At 46.1% G+C, this 18,122-nt stretch overlaps 1 protein-coding gene across 1 annotated transcript in view; it reads right to left on the reverse strand.

The window, feature by feature from the left end:
• The window catches only part of LOC133949184 (thyrotropin-releasing hormone-degrading ectoenzyme-like), a gene marked incomplete in the record, with an annotated part of 91,632 nt that overhangs the window by 34,911 nt on the left and 38,599 nt on the right, over window positions 1–18,122 (reverse strand). Inside the window, 1 exon segment of the mRNA XM_062383383.1 lies at window positions 9,277–9,431. Coding sequence (XP_062239367.1) covers window positions 9,277–9,431 — 155 coding nt within the window.

Below are 18,122 nucleotides of genomic sequence, written 5' to 3' on the forward strand. Positions count from 1 at the left end.
GACTCTTTGACTCTGTTTCCTGCTTCACCTGCTCGGACTCACAGTCTTCATCACGTGGAGAAGAAGAACATGTTCTGACGCAAACACCAACTTAACTCCTGCTGTCAGTCCGCCAGGCCTGAGTCTGGGCAGGGACTCAAACCGACCACTCTGTGGGAGCTGGCAGGCTGTTGGGCTGAGGCCCGCTGCCTGGCGCGGCAGGCGGGGGTTCGACTCCCTGAGGCGGAGCCACAGTCTCAGTGGGAACCAGGACAGTTTATGGAAAAACACGACGCTGCCAGATGAAGTTTGACAAAGAAACTAAAACATGGGGTTCGGATCTGAAGGTGACTCTGGAGGAATGAGAGCTCGTTACCTCGTTTAAATCTGACGTGTTTATGTTTCTATGTAAAGACAGAATCAACTCACACTTCAGTCTGATCCAATAGAACCAGAGAACATGACGATGGAGGAGAATCGTTTTGTCCTGCGTCTGAAATCAGTTCACATCCGTCAGCTGCTCGTTCATTAAACAGAGGATCCAGTCTGTGTCCGGCCTCACAGCTCCCAGTGGCTCGGTCACTTTCCAGTTTCCATCAAACTCTTAATTTCACACTGGTACAGTTTGCTCAAGCCCCCCCGACAAATAGAAAATAGAGCCTAATTAATATTCCTCTGGAGAGTTGTAGCTCGGCGGTGACAGACTCAGTAAAGAAGACTAATCCTCTATCGTTGTTATGACTTCTGTAATAATTAAAAATGACGACTTGTGTAGATTGTACAACTCTCTCTCCTTCATCAGCTGCTCTGTCGTCTCTCTCCGGTTTCCTCCTCATTAAAGGAGGAGAAGAGGATCCACTGGGTCGGCCATTACAACGTCGGCTTTCACGGCTTGGGTGGGTGGGGGGGGCTTCATGAAAGGAAAGTCAAGCATCAGGAAGAATCTGATGCTTTTTCTGCTCGTGATTTCCCAGAAGCCCCAAAAACCCCCGAGACGGACGAGACCCCCCCATCGTCCTCCAGGGGTCCGTCCAGGACACGAGACAAACTGCAGCTCGACCGGTGAGCGCTACACAATCATTTGAAAACTACATGAGCACCGAGGATACAACCAGAACAATTCTTTAATTTTTGATCACGCTCAACCGTGGCTGTCTCTCTGAACGGGGACAGAGCCTGTGTTTTTTAAACGACTGCTGTAAGTCCATCAAACGACTACAAAGAGACGCACAACCACCACAGGGACAGACGCACAACAGCCACAGACACAAGCAAGTCATTTGTAGTCACTTTGTGTCTGTGGCAGTCTTTGGCTCTCGCTCTCATGTGGGAGGGCTGGGGGGGGGGGCTTTAACGTATCGATGCCCAGGGACCCATTATCCCGTCGCTCGCCCGGCGTCCTCACAGGAAAGACAAATTACGAGGTCGTATAAATCTAATATTTGCAAAAGCTAAATAAATACAGCTTCTTAAAATGTACCAATGAGGAACAGGGATTCTGCTGCTAACTGAAATCCATAAAGTTGATATTACCCTCGGACACGACTCACAGGAGGGAACCAGTGGGCATAATGGACTCTGGCTGTCAGAGTCATAAACACAGAGTTTAAAGGGGTCACAACCGTCCAACTCACATTTACCTCCTGACCTGTCTCCTCCCAGATGTCTCCCAGTAACTGTCCAGTCCCAGTAACTGTCCAGTCCCAGTAACTGTCCAGTCCCAGTAACTGTCCGTCCCTGTGACTGGACAAAGTCCTTTTCACACCGAGGAGCAACTACACACCTTCTCAACAACCTCAGCCAATCAGGAGGAGGAATAGGAAGCCTGAGAGGCAGAACCCAGGGAAAATATCCCCCAGAAATAACTTGCTGCTGCTCATAAAGCTCATCAGTGTGAATAATAACTCAAGGTGACATAGATAGACGTGTGTGTCTGTGTGTGTGTGTGTGTGTGTGTGTGTGTGTGTGTGTGTCGGTCAGAAGCCTCAGTGCAGGTAAAGCTTCAGCCTGTTTAATGCAGATGAGTCTTTGCAGCTCTGCCGGTGCCTTGCTCCAGGGAACCTTCAGGGGGAGTTTTCTGGTGCAACAACAAGCAGCATTGGGGGGGGGGGGGGGGGGGGGGGGGGGGGGGGGGGCTTGTTATCGTGACACCACAATGGAACAATCTAACATTCTTTTCCTTTTCTTTTAATATTCACATTGTAGTCGCCGGTATCCTTAAAATAATGTCCCTTGCGTCATGTATTTAATTTCACAGTGATAATGCAGTGACGCAGTGAATCAGAGAAGAGGAAACAGGAGGACTCTCTCTCTCTTTCTCAGCAGCAGCACCTTCGTTCTGTCCTTCCTTCACTTCTCTCTCTCTCTCTCTCAGAACAAAGCAGCTCTGGGCCTTTGATCATCCTCCTCCCTCCGTGTGACCCTCACTTATAAATATTCATCCCTCTCTTCAGCAGAGGGACTGAATCTGATTTTCACTTTCTGTTCGGATTGGAGATTCTCACAGCTCCACGACAGCCGACAGAATAGAACCCAGTCTCGTTTGTTCTGTTTACATCTGTGAAACTGTACAGACTCTCACGGATATTCCCCCCCGACGAGCTGCAGTTGAACGGAACACGATCAACACCAGTCGCAGCAAACTCTCAAACCTCCGGCTCAATTAATCTCTGTCGGGTTTGGGATTTAACGGCGTCCACCGGCCAAACGCTGCTAATCTTTACAGTTTGATCTGGGATAATAGCCTGAGCTGGAGAACTGCAGAGCAACAGGGCAAAGAAACAGAACCCGGCTGCAGCTGGACCACACTCAGAATAACAGATATGAAACTAGTAACATCTGGACCAGATGGATCCAGGATAAGAACCGTACAGCATCTGGACCAGGAGGATGAAGATTAAAAGGTTTGCTGGACGGTTCCAGATCAGCTGCCGGATCAACACCTTGTTCACATACAAGTAAAGAGGAATCGGTCAGAACAGGATTCTCTCTACATACATGACCTGAGCCCTCCTGCACATGAGAGTCTGAGAGGTTTGCTTCAGGACTCGTGGACTCGTGGATCCGGGTTCTCGACACTTGGACCGAGCTGCAGCAGAGTTCAGATCAGGACGCTTCAGGTGAGAGCGTCTGAGTCTCTGAGTCTCTGAGTCTCTGAGTCTCTGAGTCTCTGAGTCTCTGAGGCTTGAGACTGAAGCTTCACCTGATTCAGTTTCTCTTCACAAAACAACGTGACTGGAATCCCTGACAGATCCAAACTCCAACCGAGGTCAGAACTAATTATAGAGAAGATCCAACCACGTAAACATTAACATATCGGCCCTGATAAGCACGATGAAAATGCTAATTCCTTCACACCGGGGCTGGAACCTGTGAAGAACACGTGAGAGTCGACTTCAGCTCGTTTCTTTCTTCTCTCTTCTGTTGTCGCTGGATGTTTCATCTCCTTCTCTTCTGTTGTTTTTCACTTGTGTTGTATTTTCCTTCCTCATTTCAGTCCTGGAACATTTGAATCTTGTTTGAATTTAGTTTCACTCCAACATGGATGAGACAGTCAGTTATCTCAGCAGCACAGACGTTTTCTTTCTGGTCTGTAACAGTTCAGGTTTATGTTTAATTCTGTAACTTCCACAGTTTAATGATCAAACATAACATCTGAGTCAACCTGAGACAAATCTACACGACATAAACATATAAACAACATCAATAAATTAAAGTTGATCGTGAATAAAATATGTCAAAAGTTCTTTTGACTGGTTGAATTAGATTTCTATTATTTACAGGATGCTACTTTCTATAAAAAGAAAAAGTGTCTATGTGAGTAGAGTGTGTGTATAATTTATTGTATATATCACGACATTTGTGGTTCATTATATCTGTTTATCGGTTTGTGTGTGTGTGTGTGTCTGCAAGTGTGTGTTAGTGTGTCGCAGCTCTAATGAGCCTTACACAAACACACACACACACACTCAGGGTGTAAGATGTTTGTTTATGGCCTGTTAATTAGCCTCGGACATGAGCAGGAGGCAGACACACACACACACACACACACACACACTGTATTCCTCTCACACAGTATTATTGATGAAACACTCGAGTCCTTCAGCTGCAGGTGAATCTCAGATTTTCATCCTGATTTAATTCCTAGTTCTCAACGACTAATCGATAATTAGTAAATTAATGACATAATTAATTAATGTCACTGATTATTCAGAGAATAATTCATGAGTCCAGATGAAAGAACTCTATATAGAGAACTGATATCTACGAGAACGAAGCTGCCTCACATTTCACATCTGAGCTTTGTTTTCAAAGAACATGAAACAGCTTCTCACTTCTACTGAGTCTGGAAACCCGATGAAGACAAGGGGGGGGGGGGGGGATGAAACAAACAAACAAACAAAGGAGTGAGTTGTTAGAGTTTCTTCTTTTAATCTTCCCAGAACACCAACAGCTCAAGTGAGAGTCTGGAGGTCAAAGGTCAAAACATGATGAAAGGTGTAGAAAAGTGCAGATGGAAGAAATGGGTATGATGTGGTGTGAGTCTAATGCAGACGTATGTGTATGTATGTGTGTATCTGTGTGTGTGTGTGTGTGTGTGTATTAATTTTTCTTAATTTGGTCAATGTCCCATCTGCTAACATGGAGGAGGAGAGGCGAACGAGCTGTACCGCTGCCAGCCACCAGGGGGCGATCAAGTTTTGGGAGGAGAGAGAGAGACGATGAGAAACAGTGAGACGGGTGGAGAGAGAACAAGAAGATGATTTATGACTCTTTGAATTCTAATGAACTCTATGCAAACAATAAATGATCTAGTTTGAAGCAGAGGGACTGCAGAGGAGATTATACACATTGACAGCAACACACAACACGACACAACACACACTGCACTGTGAGGGTGTGTAGGAACAATTGTACATTTAAAGACTGACTCCTGTGTTTAACCTCTTATTCTAATTTTCATAATGATGCTTAAACTACTTGTATTTTGAATCTGAGGAACACAAAGGACGGGGGGTTGTTGGCTCTCGTCCCTAAACGAAGACAGGAAGTCAAAGACGCAGATAAAGATGTGGTGAAGACACTTACAGTAGAGAACACACAGCAGTTCTCCACTGTACAGATGAGAGTTTGATTGACAGGGATGATTGACAGCTCTGTTCTCGTCTTGTGCCCTCGAACACCTGACTGGAGAAGAACACTCCTCCCTGAGCTGTCAGTCATCCCCGCGCTCGACTGACTGTCAACCAGGAGACAACATGGCGGCTGCGCTGGAGACATCCAGCTCCTCCGACATGAGGTCTGTGGAGGAGCTTCACTTCTCACCATCACCACACCTAACAAGCATCTCCTCACTCAGAGGACGCTGGCGGATCTGAAGCAGCTGGTCTCAGTTCCAGTAAAGACGTGGACTGATGAAGATGTTCAGTTCTGAGAGGAAGAGGAGATTCAGTTATCACGCTGAGCTGAATCCCTCTGACTGATGTTCTCAGGATCTAAACCTCAGAGGGATTCAGGGTTCTGGAGCAGGTTTGATCTGCAGCTTTGATCAGAGGCTGGTAAAGGTTAAGAGGGAGGTGATGGGAACGCTGGACGTCCACTGGGAATCTGCAGAAGCACAGAGACACAACTGGTCTCTCTCTTTGTGTGCGTGTCTCTCTATGTGTGTGTCGCAGGTCAGAATCACTTGTTCCACTCGGAGGTCTCTGTGCAGTGACACGTTCACAGCAGGCAGCAGATGGACAGAAGCCGTGATGTCAGTTCAGCTGCACACGTCCACAGAGCGAGCACATCTGGACCAACCAGGCTGTGCACGTGACCTCAGGCAGTTACTTCCTTTATATAACCTACTATCATATAAATGAAATTGTATATAAAGATGGACGACGTGTCTCCACTTGGGACTTGGAGGGATTTGATACCACTATTCCTCTCCATCATATATCAACTCAGCGTGTATACCATAATAATCCTTAATGTCACAACAATGCAACTTTATTCAAAACAGCCACAAAAACACTGGACGTCATGAAATCACAGTTTAATTCAATCCATGACCTAGTGGCCATCAGTGGTACTGCAGCTCGAGACTACAGGTGTGCTCAGTCAGTGTGTGAACGGATCTGCTCTCTCACTCGTTTCTCAGCTGACGGACGACAGCTTCCTGTCAGCTCCCCCCCCCCCGCCTCTCACTCCCTCCATCTGTTCACCTGAGATCAGCAGCGCAACACGAACACGTCAACAACAGCAGCAGAAATCCAACAAGACAGCGGCACCACTTTGACCCCCCATCCCCAGACTGCTGTTAAAATCAACACGTGTTGCATGTGTAATGATTCCTGACGGGGAGTCGAACCAGTGACCTGAGGTGAGTCTGTGGAGTGAAACAGGTTCAGTGAAAAACACGAAACCAGAGCAACGATCAGAAATATGATCCTTCAGGTCAGAACCTTCAGGTCCTCGTTTCATCCTTTGTCTGACGGACATAAAACAAACGACAGTGAGTTTTTTTTTGGAAATATCTTAACAACAATAAAAAAACATTCCTGAATCTAATCCTTTATTCAAATCTGCTCCAATATATATTAGATTCTTCTTTTTCCCTTTTGCCAAATGTTGTGTCAATTATTTGAATATTTGCTTAATAAATGCAGATGGAAACACAACCAAGTGTTGTAATAACTGATCCCACAAAAATGTGACTGAACACAAACACACACTGAACCTAAACCTCTGTTTCTGTTTTCCAGTTAAAGTTCTCACAAGAGAACAAGCTGATTTTGAAAGCACAACTTTCTGCCTCCATCCGTCAGTGTGTGTGTGTGTGTGTGTTTGTGTGTGTGTGTGTGTGTGTGTGTGTTTGTGTGTGTGTGTGTGAGGGAGATAAGTGACTTCAGGATGGAATGAAAAACTGCACAAGACTTCACTTTCATCGTTTCTCTTTCTTCTCGCTCTCTCACTCTAAACGTTACTCTCTCGCTCTAAACCAACAAACCAGACGAGCAAAGCTTCACGAAAACGACAAAAAAAACAAAGTGAAAAGAGTCAAAATCAAACAAAAACACCGGCACTTCATCTTTTATGACCTGTGCAGTGGAGTCTGTGGCTTTATATAGAGCCGGGCATCAGAGTGAGAAGCTTAACGTTGTTATTCGCTCTGTTCTCTGCTCCACACCAGAGACTGCCGGGGGGGAACATTAATCCAGACTCAGCTCAGAGAGACGCGGGTCTGAGGCCACGTCCTGGAGGGAAATTACATGAGAACGCCACTTTCTTCAGTCAGCCGGCGGCGCTGCAATATTTACACTGCAGCTTTTCATTCTCATCATCAAAACCAAAACGAGCGCAAGCACTCTAACGTTTAAAGGGCCGGTTCATCGGCTGCACAAGAACATCTTCAGTTTCACTTCCAGTCGCTTCAGAAACAAAAATCTGCCTCTGAAACGTCTCCGATCAAATAATTCATCATCTCACACACACACACACACACACACACAGACACACACACAGATGTTTCTGTTGAGGCATTTTGAATCAACGACATCATCTGCCTCAGTTTCAGGAACAATCTTTTCCTCGTCAGCTTTGGTTTTATTTCCTGTTCCTCTCACATCGTGAAGCTGTGAACCGGCGGCTTCAGGCTCAGTGTCGTGTTTTTTATCTTCAGCACGTCGTTCTGCAGGTGCATCATTTCCTCTAAAGCATCTTTTCCTCCTCACAAACTTTATTTAAAGCTCCACATGGTGTTTTGACTCGTGCCGACATGACAGGGACGTGTGAGACTTGACAGAAATGAAACAGTAAATAATAAACAGGTAAACTGTTTCTTCAAATTGTTATTTTAAATTTTTTAATATTCTTTCTGCATCTGCAAAATCCAAACAATCCAGGGAAACCATGGCGTGAAGTTCAGGAGTAAGAAGAGTTTAGAAACATTCGGTCCAGGTCAGAATCTAGTCCATGGTTCTCGGCCTGTGGCTCCACTCTCCAGCCGACTTCCCTAAAAACCTGCTCCATGCATTTCTGAAACATCCGGCTCAGAGCAGCAGAACCAGAAGAGACAGAACCCGTCAGCTCGGAGGGAACGAGCGCAGACAGGCGGCGTGAGGAGGGATCAGAACCGAGCATCAGCTTCTGGTCCAGAACCCGTCAGCTCGGAGGGAACGAGTGCAGACAGGGGGCGTGAGGAGGGATCAGAACCGAGCATCAGCTTCTGGTCCAGAACCCGTCAGCTCGGAGGGAACGAGCGCAGACAGGCGGCGTGAGGAGGGATCAGAACCGAGCATCAGCTTCTGGTCCAGAACCCGTCCTGCTCGAGTCCCAGACTGAGGAGAAACTGTTTCATCCTAAATCCTCAGACACTTCAACAACATGAACCTGCTCTGAATCCTAATGTGACGGATTCTGCTTTGCTTTAGTTTCATTACAGATGCTCAGAATGAATCCTAATCCTTCTTCTGACTCTATGAATATGTGAATATTAAAGTTCATTTCCAATTTTCTTTTAAACCTGCAGTGAAACCCGGCTGACACGTTCAGAGCTCGTTCGTCTGATCCACTTGTTCATCCTGAAATATTTGTATTTGATTTTCACATCATCAACACTCTGGCTCCCTCCTGATCCTGATCTCCAGCTGATCTCCAGCCACTCAGTGGACTTTAGTAGAAACTAAGCAGAAAGTCTGAAGCCTCTCCCTCGGACGTTTGCCCCCCCCCCCCTGACTTGTTCCCACAACATCAACAACACAACTCGTCTCCACCAAACTGAAAAGGTTGTGTTGTTGTGTTTGTCGTCTGTGAAAAGTTTGGACGCTTCCCGCGGCGTCGCCAGCTCCTGAAGTTTGATTAACAGTCGCAGAGGTTTAATGTCGCAGCTGCCACCTCAGGTGCTGCCTGCACTTCATCCTGCCGTGTTTACCTCCTGAGCTGCAGCGAGGGGCGAGGGGCGAGGGGGGAGGAGGGAGGGGCGAGGAGCGAGGGGGGAGGAGCCAATAGCGAGGGGAGGGGGGCGTGGAGCGAGGGGCGAGCGGCGAGGAGAACACGGGCAAGTTAACAACATTTTCAATAAGCTCTGAATCCCAGTTATTAAAGAGTCTGAGTCAAGGCTCACGTCCACTCGGACACATGTGACCAGGTGGTGAATAGAAAACTGACCAAACAGAAGAGGAAGTCAAACCTCTGTGGACACCAGGGGGCGGAGCTCTTATGAAGCATTGTTAAAACATATCTGGAAACTGAAAACATTTGAGTGAAATATAAAGATGAAGAGCAGCTTTGACTCTTGTTGGACGGTCCTACCTGGTGACAGATCTCGTGGACCACCACCATGGTCAGCTCCATCTGGTAGGACGAGGAGGACACCTCGGCGTCCAGCAGGATCTTCTGCTCCACGAACACGCTCAGGCCCCAGTTCTCCATGGCGGCGTACGGATGCTTGGGCACCGCCAGCAGGTCTGAGAAGAAGCAGACACAACAACACGTTACTCAATGTGCTCCTCTATTAATAAAACCCCTGAGTTTCATCTGCGAGGCGCCACCATTTAGAGAACCAGGAGAAAACCAGTGGCTTTGACAGAGCGACTGCAAATCCCATTTTAGGTTCAAATTAAACTCATGAGTCATTTTAACAACCTGCCAGAGAATCCCTTTATCCCCACAACATGGATATATGGAGTTTCTCAGAGATAACTCTACATATATCTGTAAGAGAGACGGGGAGAACAGGAGGGATGAAGGAGAAAAGAAGGAGCGCGAGGCGAGGAGGTGAAGGAGGAGTTTACGTTCAGGAGAGGAGATTTATTAGAGAGCGACAGATGTAATTAAATGTCGCTGGACACGGAGACAAGGGAAGTGGAAGTCATCCACATTGAGCTGAGTCTTTATTAATCTGAAATTCAAAATGACTGCGACTCAAACAGGAAACGTTTCCATCATGAGTTTTATTCATGTGATCAGAGGTTTCACTCAAACATCTGGATAAGAGGTTTCACTCAAACATCTGGACATGAGGAGTTCTGGAGAGGGACGTTCTCAAAGTGTGGATGATAGATGTACCGATGAGGAAAACTCTAATGACTCATATATTAAATGAATCTGTTCACTTTTCATTTCTTCTGTAAAATTGATAATAATCGTGTTTTGAATATTTGGCCCCACAGGTCCCATCAGGACGATGGACGATAGCTCAGGTTTAAATGTGAGGAGGTTCTGAACAGACAGGATCCACATCATGCTGCAGCTACCCAGAATGCACCTCTCTCACAATGAAGTCAGTGAAGTGTTAAAGCTTTTGATAAACCTTTAAATGTATGGCCCTGTTACTCAGCCTGTTCTGTCTGGATCTCCTCATCTCGTCAGAACCTGAAGCAACAGCTCCACAGAAGAGCTCCGGGAAGAAGAAGAAGATGAAGAAGAAGAGGAGGAGTAAATGTTTGATGAAGAAAAGAAGCCTCAGCCAGGAGCGAAGGGTTAAAGAAGACTGCCAGCGCACAAATCAATTTAATATCAAATAACTGTGATATGTTGAAACTCTGCAGCTTCCTGTCCTCCTCAGTTGCAGATTCTCCATCAAACGAGATCTGATGGAGAATCTGCCCGGCAGCAGCCACACAGCAGGAGAACATGGAGGAGCCTCATGTCGGGCTCAGGAGGTGGAGGAGACCAAACACGGAGCTCAGGGGCAGAATAACACTCATGTGGAATCAGGCCGGGGACAGAGTCTGCAGTTGTTTGAAGAGAAAAGTGAAATAAGAAATAAAACACAGCAGCAAATGGGTTTTTCTTTTCAGAGAGGAGACCTGATTAAAAGAGGAGGAGGAGCAGGAGGAGGAGGAGGAGGAGGAGAAAGAGGAGGTGAAGAGGTGAGAATGAGCTTATTCTGCAATAACAGAAAGACGAGAAGATGAAGTCTCGCTTTCCGATGAAAAGAATGAACAGACTTTTAAATTCAACATCATTAACTCACACAGCGTCCGAGTTCCACGACCAATTTAATCAAAGAGATCTGAAACCAACAAAACCAGTTTGACCCCTGCTCCTGATTCTCTCTGTCTCCGGTTCTCAGCAAAATAAATCAGAGAAGAGACGAAGAGAAAACACAGCTTCTTATTTCTAAAAGAGGAGAAATGATGACGATCAAACCATCCAGGTTTCTCTTACTGGTTTCAGGAAACATCAGGGAGTTCCTGTTCCTTACCAGTAGCACCACAAATTAACCTTTTTGATTTTAACCAGCGAAACCTTTCCTTTCTGCCTTAAACTCAGGAGATTTTTTATCATTTTTATCTCTTTATATCATAAATCATCCAAACATTTGTGCTCAGGGTCATAACAAATCACATCAGGAGACATTAACGTTCAAAGAAATTGAAAAAGTTCAAGTTCTTCATTAATTGATCAGTTTAAAACATCAACGTGTTCAAATCCATGTTTCTGCTGCAGCCCGGTCTCTACTCGGTGTTTCACTGTCTCCTCACACGTCACTGTCAGTGTGCAAGTGTCAATCACCAGAGTGAACAATGACATCACCGCAGTCTGACAGCTGTCACTCATCGTCTGCTGATCGGGGGGGTTAGAGGCTCCCAGCAGGAGGTTGTCGGCTCAGAATCATCCAGACAGAGAAACATGTGACGCAACAACAGGAAGTGAAGAGGAGATGAAACACAAACTCACACAGGAACAACACACACAAACAGATGTTTACACTACACAACTGTCAGGAATGACTCAACACTTACACAGTATGATCAGGCCTGTCTCCAGAACAAGGTTCAAACATGTGGGATTCAGGACTTTCTAGGACCGAACTGGATGAAAATACAGATCTGAGATATGAAGGAACAACGGAAGATGAGCTGAAGCTGAGGAGAAACCTGGAAACACCAGTTTAAACATCAGTGAGTCTAATGGTCCCATCACAGGATGAGCTGTTTGGATCAGAGATGGAGCGAAGGCGAACAAACACTGAAACCTTTAAACTCCATCACAGCTCCTCTGAATCCCTCCAGAGTCAAACCGATGGAAAGAAAAGAAACAACACTGAGACTCTGAGGTCTCAAGTGTTGTCTCCTGAGCGATGAGGTTCTGTTTCCGAGTCGATGAAGAGCGTTGGTTTGTCAAAGTGAGATGAACTGTTGAAGCTGAAGAGAAACGTGTGAGAGTCACTGTCCCGACGTGAAGCATGACCGAACTCCAGAAGACACTTATTCCTCGGATGTGAGGAGGAGACGTGAACACAAACAACAACTAGTGAATAGTGAGGAGCTGCTGCTCAGAGCCGACCTGTCAGACGAGTCATCGCTCAGTGTCTGGAGGTCAGAGACAACGTGTCCTCTGTCCCCGACCAGGAGAGTCCAGTGTTTCAGTAATCTTTTTGTCCTAAAAATCTACAATATATGAAAATATAAAAAAAATTAATGTATAGAGAAAAGTTAGCTTTAAAGAGACGAGTGTGTTTAACGTTAAGTTGTGCGACAGAATGAGATCAGCGTCTAAAAACAGGATTCTGTGTCGTTAGCTTTGATTCGTCATCGTCACGTATCGTAAATAATCTAAAGATGAACGTCGAAGTGATTCAGTTTTATTTTCTCCTTTAATATTACATTTGTACAGAACCTCCTAAAGCCAGCCTGTGTGTGTCTGTGTGTGTGTGTGTGTGTGTGTGTGTGTGTGTGTGTGTGTGTGTGTGTGTGTGTGTCTGTGTGTGTGTGTGTGAGTGTGTGTGTGTCACTGAGCAGCCCTGGCCCTCTGATTGGCTCAAACTTAATTTAAGCGAGCGTGTAGGACATGGTTAACTAATCACGGCCCGGAGGAGGCGGAGCGTGACGGACAGAAGACGACTGGCAGCTCCGCTAATGTTTACCATGGAAACAGAGCTGTCGTCCAATCCCCATCCAGCGCCGCATCTTAAGGCTGCGTGTGATTGGCTGACAGCTCATTACCCACATGGCTGCGGCTCAGAGAGCAGAACTGATTGGCCGGCTGAGGGAAAGTGGTGCAATTGGTTTAACTTAAGGGGGAAATGCAAATGAGAGCGTTTGGTTTAAGGTGGAATATGCAAACGAGACATTATACTCAATAGACATTTAAATTAAAACGAAATGAATCGTTTCACTTTGCTGCGAAATGAGTCCTTCAGGAGGTTCCAGTCTCACACACACACACACACACACACACACACACACACACACACACACACACACACACACACACACACGGAATGGAAGCAGAGTTATATTGACTTCACACTCTGTCTCCTGTGGCTGTTCTGCTGTTCCACCTGCTTTCTGTCAGCGCCTGCAGCTTCTCTTTTATTACTTCTATTCTCTTTTTTAATGTCAGATGGAAAACAGCTGCAGCAATTTGCTCATTTGGACTCTGCAGAAAAACAATGCATGAACGAGCCGAACAGAAAGTCTTCCCTAAACCAGTGACAGTGACTCTGGAGATCAGGTGAAGACGTGGTGACCTGGAGATCTCTGGCTCAGCCTCCTGTCCTCACTCTCATGCTCTCATGCTCTCATGGTCTCATTGTTCTGGAGAAGCTGCTCGTGTCCCAGAAAGTCCTTGTTCAGGTCTGCCTGCTTCTTGGAGTGTTGATAGAAAGTCACAGAGTGGAGACGTGGACGTTCACAGGTCCAACAGGAGGTGATGGAGTTTGAAACAGAAGAAATAGACATCTTGTTGTCTGGGCCTGAGGGCTGGTTGTTGTACTGGTTGGGTTTGCTGGTTAGAGAGATGGTTAGTTAGTTGGATTGGTTTGTTGATTGGTTAGTTTTTCAGCAGTACTACAGAAAAACAACCAAACTGATAAATACATTTGAAATACTCATATCTAACATTTTAGTGGAGTGATATCTGAGTGAAACTTGGAGCTTGATGAAACTCAAAGTGACTTTTGAGCCTCGACAGAAACATGAGCTCCAGTTTTCAGATAAATCCCCAAAAATAAACCAGTAAAGCCTCAAACTCCAACAGGTTTTGCATAATGGCAGAAATATTGCAGCTTCACTGAAGTCGACAGCACAAACTGAAAAGTAGCAGAAGCCGCTCGGCGCTGTAAGTCGGGGGGGGGGGGGGGGGTCTCGGGTCATTTAGCCATTTAGAGAAACTGCAGCTTCCTTCAGCCGAGGAGTGAACGTCACACACAGACACACACTCACACACACACACACACACACACACACACACTAGCATAAAAACAACGTTGGCAGTTTAATTGGCAGCATCATGAAAAATAACAGCTCCACATATTTCTGCTGCTTGTATGAACCGAGACCGAATCCTGAGGAACACGGCGCTGTCACCGCGACTGGGACTGCTTCTGAATCCCAACGACGTGTGTGTGTGTGTGTGTGTGTGTGTGTGTGTCAGCAGTCAGACAGAAACCTGACTGATGAGTTTAGGTTGGATCTCATTCAGTTTACAAACTACACTTGGATTTAGATATTTAAAAATTTGTCAGCGTCGTCTTTTTACAACCTTTGTTCGAGCAGCTAATTACAAACCAGAGCGACTTGAACCAATGTGGATGTTGGAGGAAGCTGAATTGTAACTGGCCGACGAGGGAGACAACTGGTGTGTGTTGCTGAGGCCATCGGGGGGGATTGGAATCCAGACCAGAGGAGTTGGACACACATTTAATGTCCTGACTGACAAAGACTTTAAAAAAAACCTTCCAAGATGATAAAAGACGTTTCAGGCTAAAAGTCACTTCACTGGTTGGTCTGTGGGATTTCACTGAAGTGTCTCCAACGTCTCACAGCTTCTCACTCGTCCTCAGCACGTCTCAGATGAAACCACACGTCCACACGACTTCTCTCAGTCTCAGTATCGTTCACACTGCAGCGTTTGTCTCAGTGTCACCCCCCCCCCCCCCCCCTCCACTTGTCCACCAATTATCTTTCGCTCGTGGAGATAAGAGCTGCTCCATATTCAGCAGACAGAAGAACAGAAGAACAGAGGAGACACGGTGAATGTTAAAAACCGTGAGACCAAACCGACGGCTCACAAATAACAAACAGCCCAGCGAGTGCTGCTGGAGGCCACGCTGTCCATCACATCCCATAATATGAAGGAGCCTCACTGGACAGACAGAGCACTGAGGACTCGGCTGTTCTCAGGAGTGAAGCTTCAGATGTGAAGTTAAAGAGAAGATCGTTAAAACTGAAAGAGTTCAGCCGAGATGAGTTCAACCCACGAGGACAGTGGACACCTGAGCATCACAAGGTTAATACACAACCACATCTGCACCTCGGGACTTACACACAACGCACAATGTCCACATGTAACACAACTACATCCTGCTGAAAGTCAGTAATTATCATATTAATGAGGTCATTGTGTCATATCTTCATTCAGCTCTTTATCTGTTTACAGGGTTTTCGTTCTGCTCTATTCCCAGAGCAGCTTTTCTCATTTACATGAAACTGGTCCCAGCAGACGACCCCTGGTTTCCCATCACTCACTATCAAGTCACTTCCAAGAGGCTACTGGTTTTACAAATGTGGTAAAGACGGTGATTCTGGAGACAAACTGGATCCCCACTCCAGCGACTGACCAGTTTAAATGTGTCTGTAACCTCCTCTGTCAGTTACAGACACATTTAAAGAGCTGGAAACTGCAGCTCTGCCAAAAAGGAGTGAACCATAAACATGTGGTGTGAGGAAGTCTTTCACTGAACTGAAGAATAAGCAACAGGAACATCAATTATCAACAACACACAAACACACACACACACAAATGCAAATCGAGGTGATGCTGAAGATGTTGAGCTGCCGGTTTCCGACACAAACTTTAAATCTGTCTGCTGCTCTGCACAAGTGGAAACTCTATATTAGAGTGATGAGTGTGTGTATGGTTTGGTGTGTGTGTTGTGTGTGTGTTTGTGTGTAGAGGAGACTCAGAGGACAGGGACCATCAGATCGCCCGGGGGTCCAGCTGATTGGCCCGCTGCCAGCCCGGGCCAATCAGAGGCCTTGATTTCCCCGCAGCGATAAAAGCTGAAAAACGTTTTACGGGCGAGCGGAGACGACCTTTAAACCGAAGTCTGATAATCACACACCTGGAAACTCGTGGTTTAATGTGATGAACGACCCGATCCGGCTCGTTAGCCGCCCGGGCTGTTGGACCTGTTGTTTTTAGAAGTGGTTCTGTCGGTGGCGACCCCGGTTGACCTTTGTTGAACACGTCCAGAGGATTTCTGAAGGAACACGTCACATGAGTCTCATCTGCTCGTCATCTTCTTCTGAACTCAACTTCCCATGATGCAACGCTAACTTCCAGAGTGATGAGACGCAACAAAAGGACTTTTCAAACCTTCAGATCTCCGCTGTTCAATCTGTTTACGGCTACACGGGTAATTGACTGGGTCGGGGGGGCTCGTTATATCGACATGTGTTTTAAGACGTGGGACAGAATGAAAAGAGGAATAACTTCTTTCTCAAGTGGCATCAATTCTTCTGTGAAGGACGTTGGTTTACCTTCATTGTTGTGGAATAGACGGAGGACAAAGCACCTCCTGCAGCGAGACGTGTTTTCAGCCATTAAACGACGACAAAGGGAGAAAATCACAGTGTGTAGTGTTTGTGCGACGTGTGATGACAAAGAGACGATAAGAGGATTCTGCCTGAGACGTGTTTTCTTTCAACCTTTCGATGGATTCTCCAGTCGTCTTCTCTGATCCACAGAAAACAGAGGCTGATACCTTTTACTGTTATTATCTATTCGTCATGAGGGGCGTGGCCACATGTGTTTGAAGGTTTAAGTTCTGACCCAAAAACCTTCTGACACAGGATCTACAAAGAGAACGAGGACGTCAGAGAGACGAGAGGTCAATGTCCTCTGTGTGAATAACCTGCGAGACGGCTGAGGATGTCTCAGTGGGAATAGAAGGAGACAAAGAGGACAGACGTGAAGGAGCTGGAGTTTGTAACGTTTTAGGAGGAATCCAACAAATCAACAAGTTGAGCTTTCACTTTATTCATCTGTATAAACAGATTTCCCCGATTGGCAGATTATTAAAACAGGAGACCAACAGAAACATGAAGCTGATCTGAGTCAAGTTTCTGCTTCAGTTCACACGGATCAGATTTCATCGTCTTTCGTGTCTAAACCACAGGAAGTTGACAGAATTAAACAATCAAACCAACCTGTCAATCAGATCAGAAATAATTCGTATTTTGAGAATCAATTCATCATTTAAGTATTTCAAAATAACTGCAAATATCAAGCACAAATTTCTATTTAAAGAATTCACGTCGGGCTCTGGAAATGATTCTGTAAAAGTTCAGCTTTGTTTTGATTCACCAGAAACTGTTTATTCACTAAATCAGACAACTTTTTTTTCATGTGCAAATTGAAAATGTGCATAAAAACCAGAGGATTTAAACCGACAACCCCTGAACCCAGTGTCTGTGAACGTCTCTTCTGGTCTTTTAATCTTTCTTTATAAACCAGTTAAATACTAAGATGTCGGTGGCAGGAAGTGAAGCGAGGACGCCCACGGCAGCGATTTAAGTGTTATCATTAAAAAGTTTATAAAACTGAATTGATATTAATAAACGCTGTCTGGGCCTCAGACACTTAACAAGGAGCCGATGCTGCTCATTATAAACTGGTGGACGCCTGTCAAACCAGTTACTGCTCCCACTTACCAGCAGAACTCTGACACCAGTGGCTCCTTCTCAGTCGTCGTGTTCACATGAGAAACGTCAGCGAGCGGCGTCTGAACAACGAGGACGTTCGAGACGGAGCGAACGCAGTGTTTATGAAACCTCTTTATTCTGCCTCTCTCTCCGTTTGCACTCTTATTTCTCCATCTGTTTACCCCTTCCTTCTCTGCGTCCTCCCTCCCTCCTCCTCTCTTCTCCTTCTGCTTGCTTCTCTTTACATTTGATCAGATGAAATCACTCCTTCTCTGCGCCATCTGTCCCCCCCCCCCCCGTCACGATCCCTGCTTCAACAACTGCTTGTGTTTCGGCCGACCCAGCGTCAGTCGACCCAGCGTCAGTCGACCAGGCGTCGGTCGACCCGGCGTCAGTTGACCCAGCGTCAGTCGACCAGGCGTCAGTCGACCTGTGTCAGTCGACCTGTGTCAGTCGACCTGTGTCAGTCGAACCAGCGTCAGTCGAACCAGTGAAGGTCGA

This window comes from Platichthys flesus, chromosome 23, assembly GCF_949316205.1.
Source record: "Platichthys flesus chromosome 23, fPlaFle2.1, whole genome shotgun sequence".
Taxonomy (NCBI): Eukaryota; Metazoa; Chordata; class Actinopteri; order Pleuronectiformes; family Pleuronectidae; genus Platichthys; species Platichthys flesus.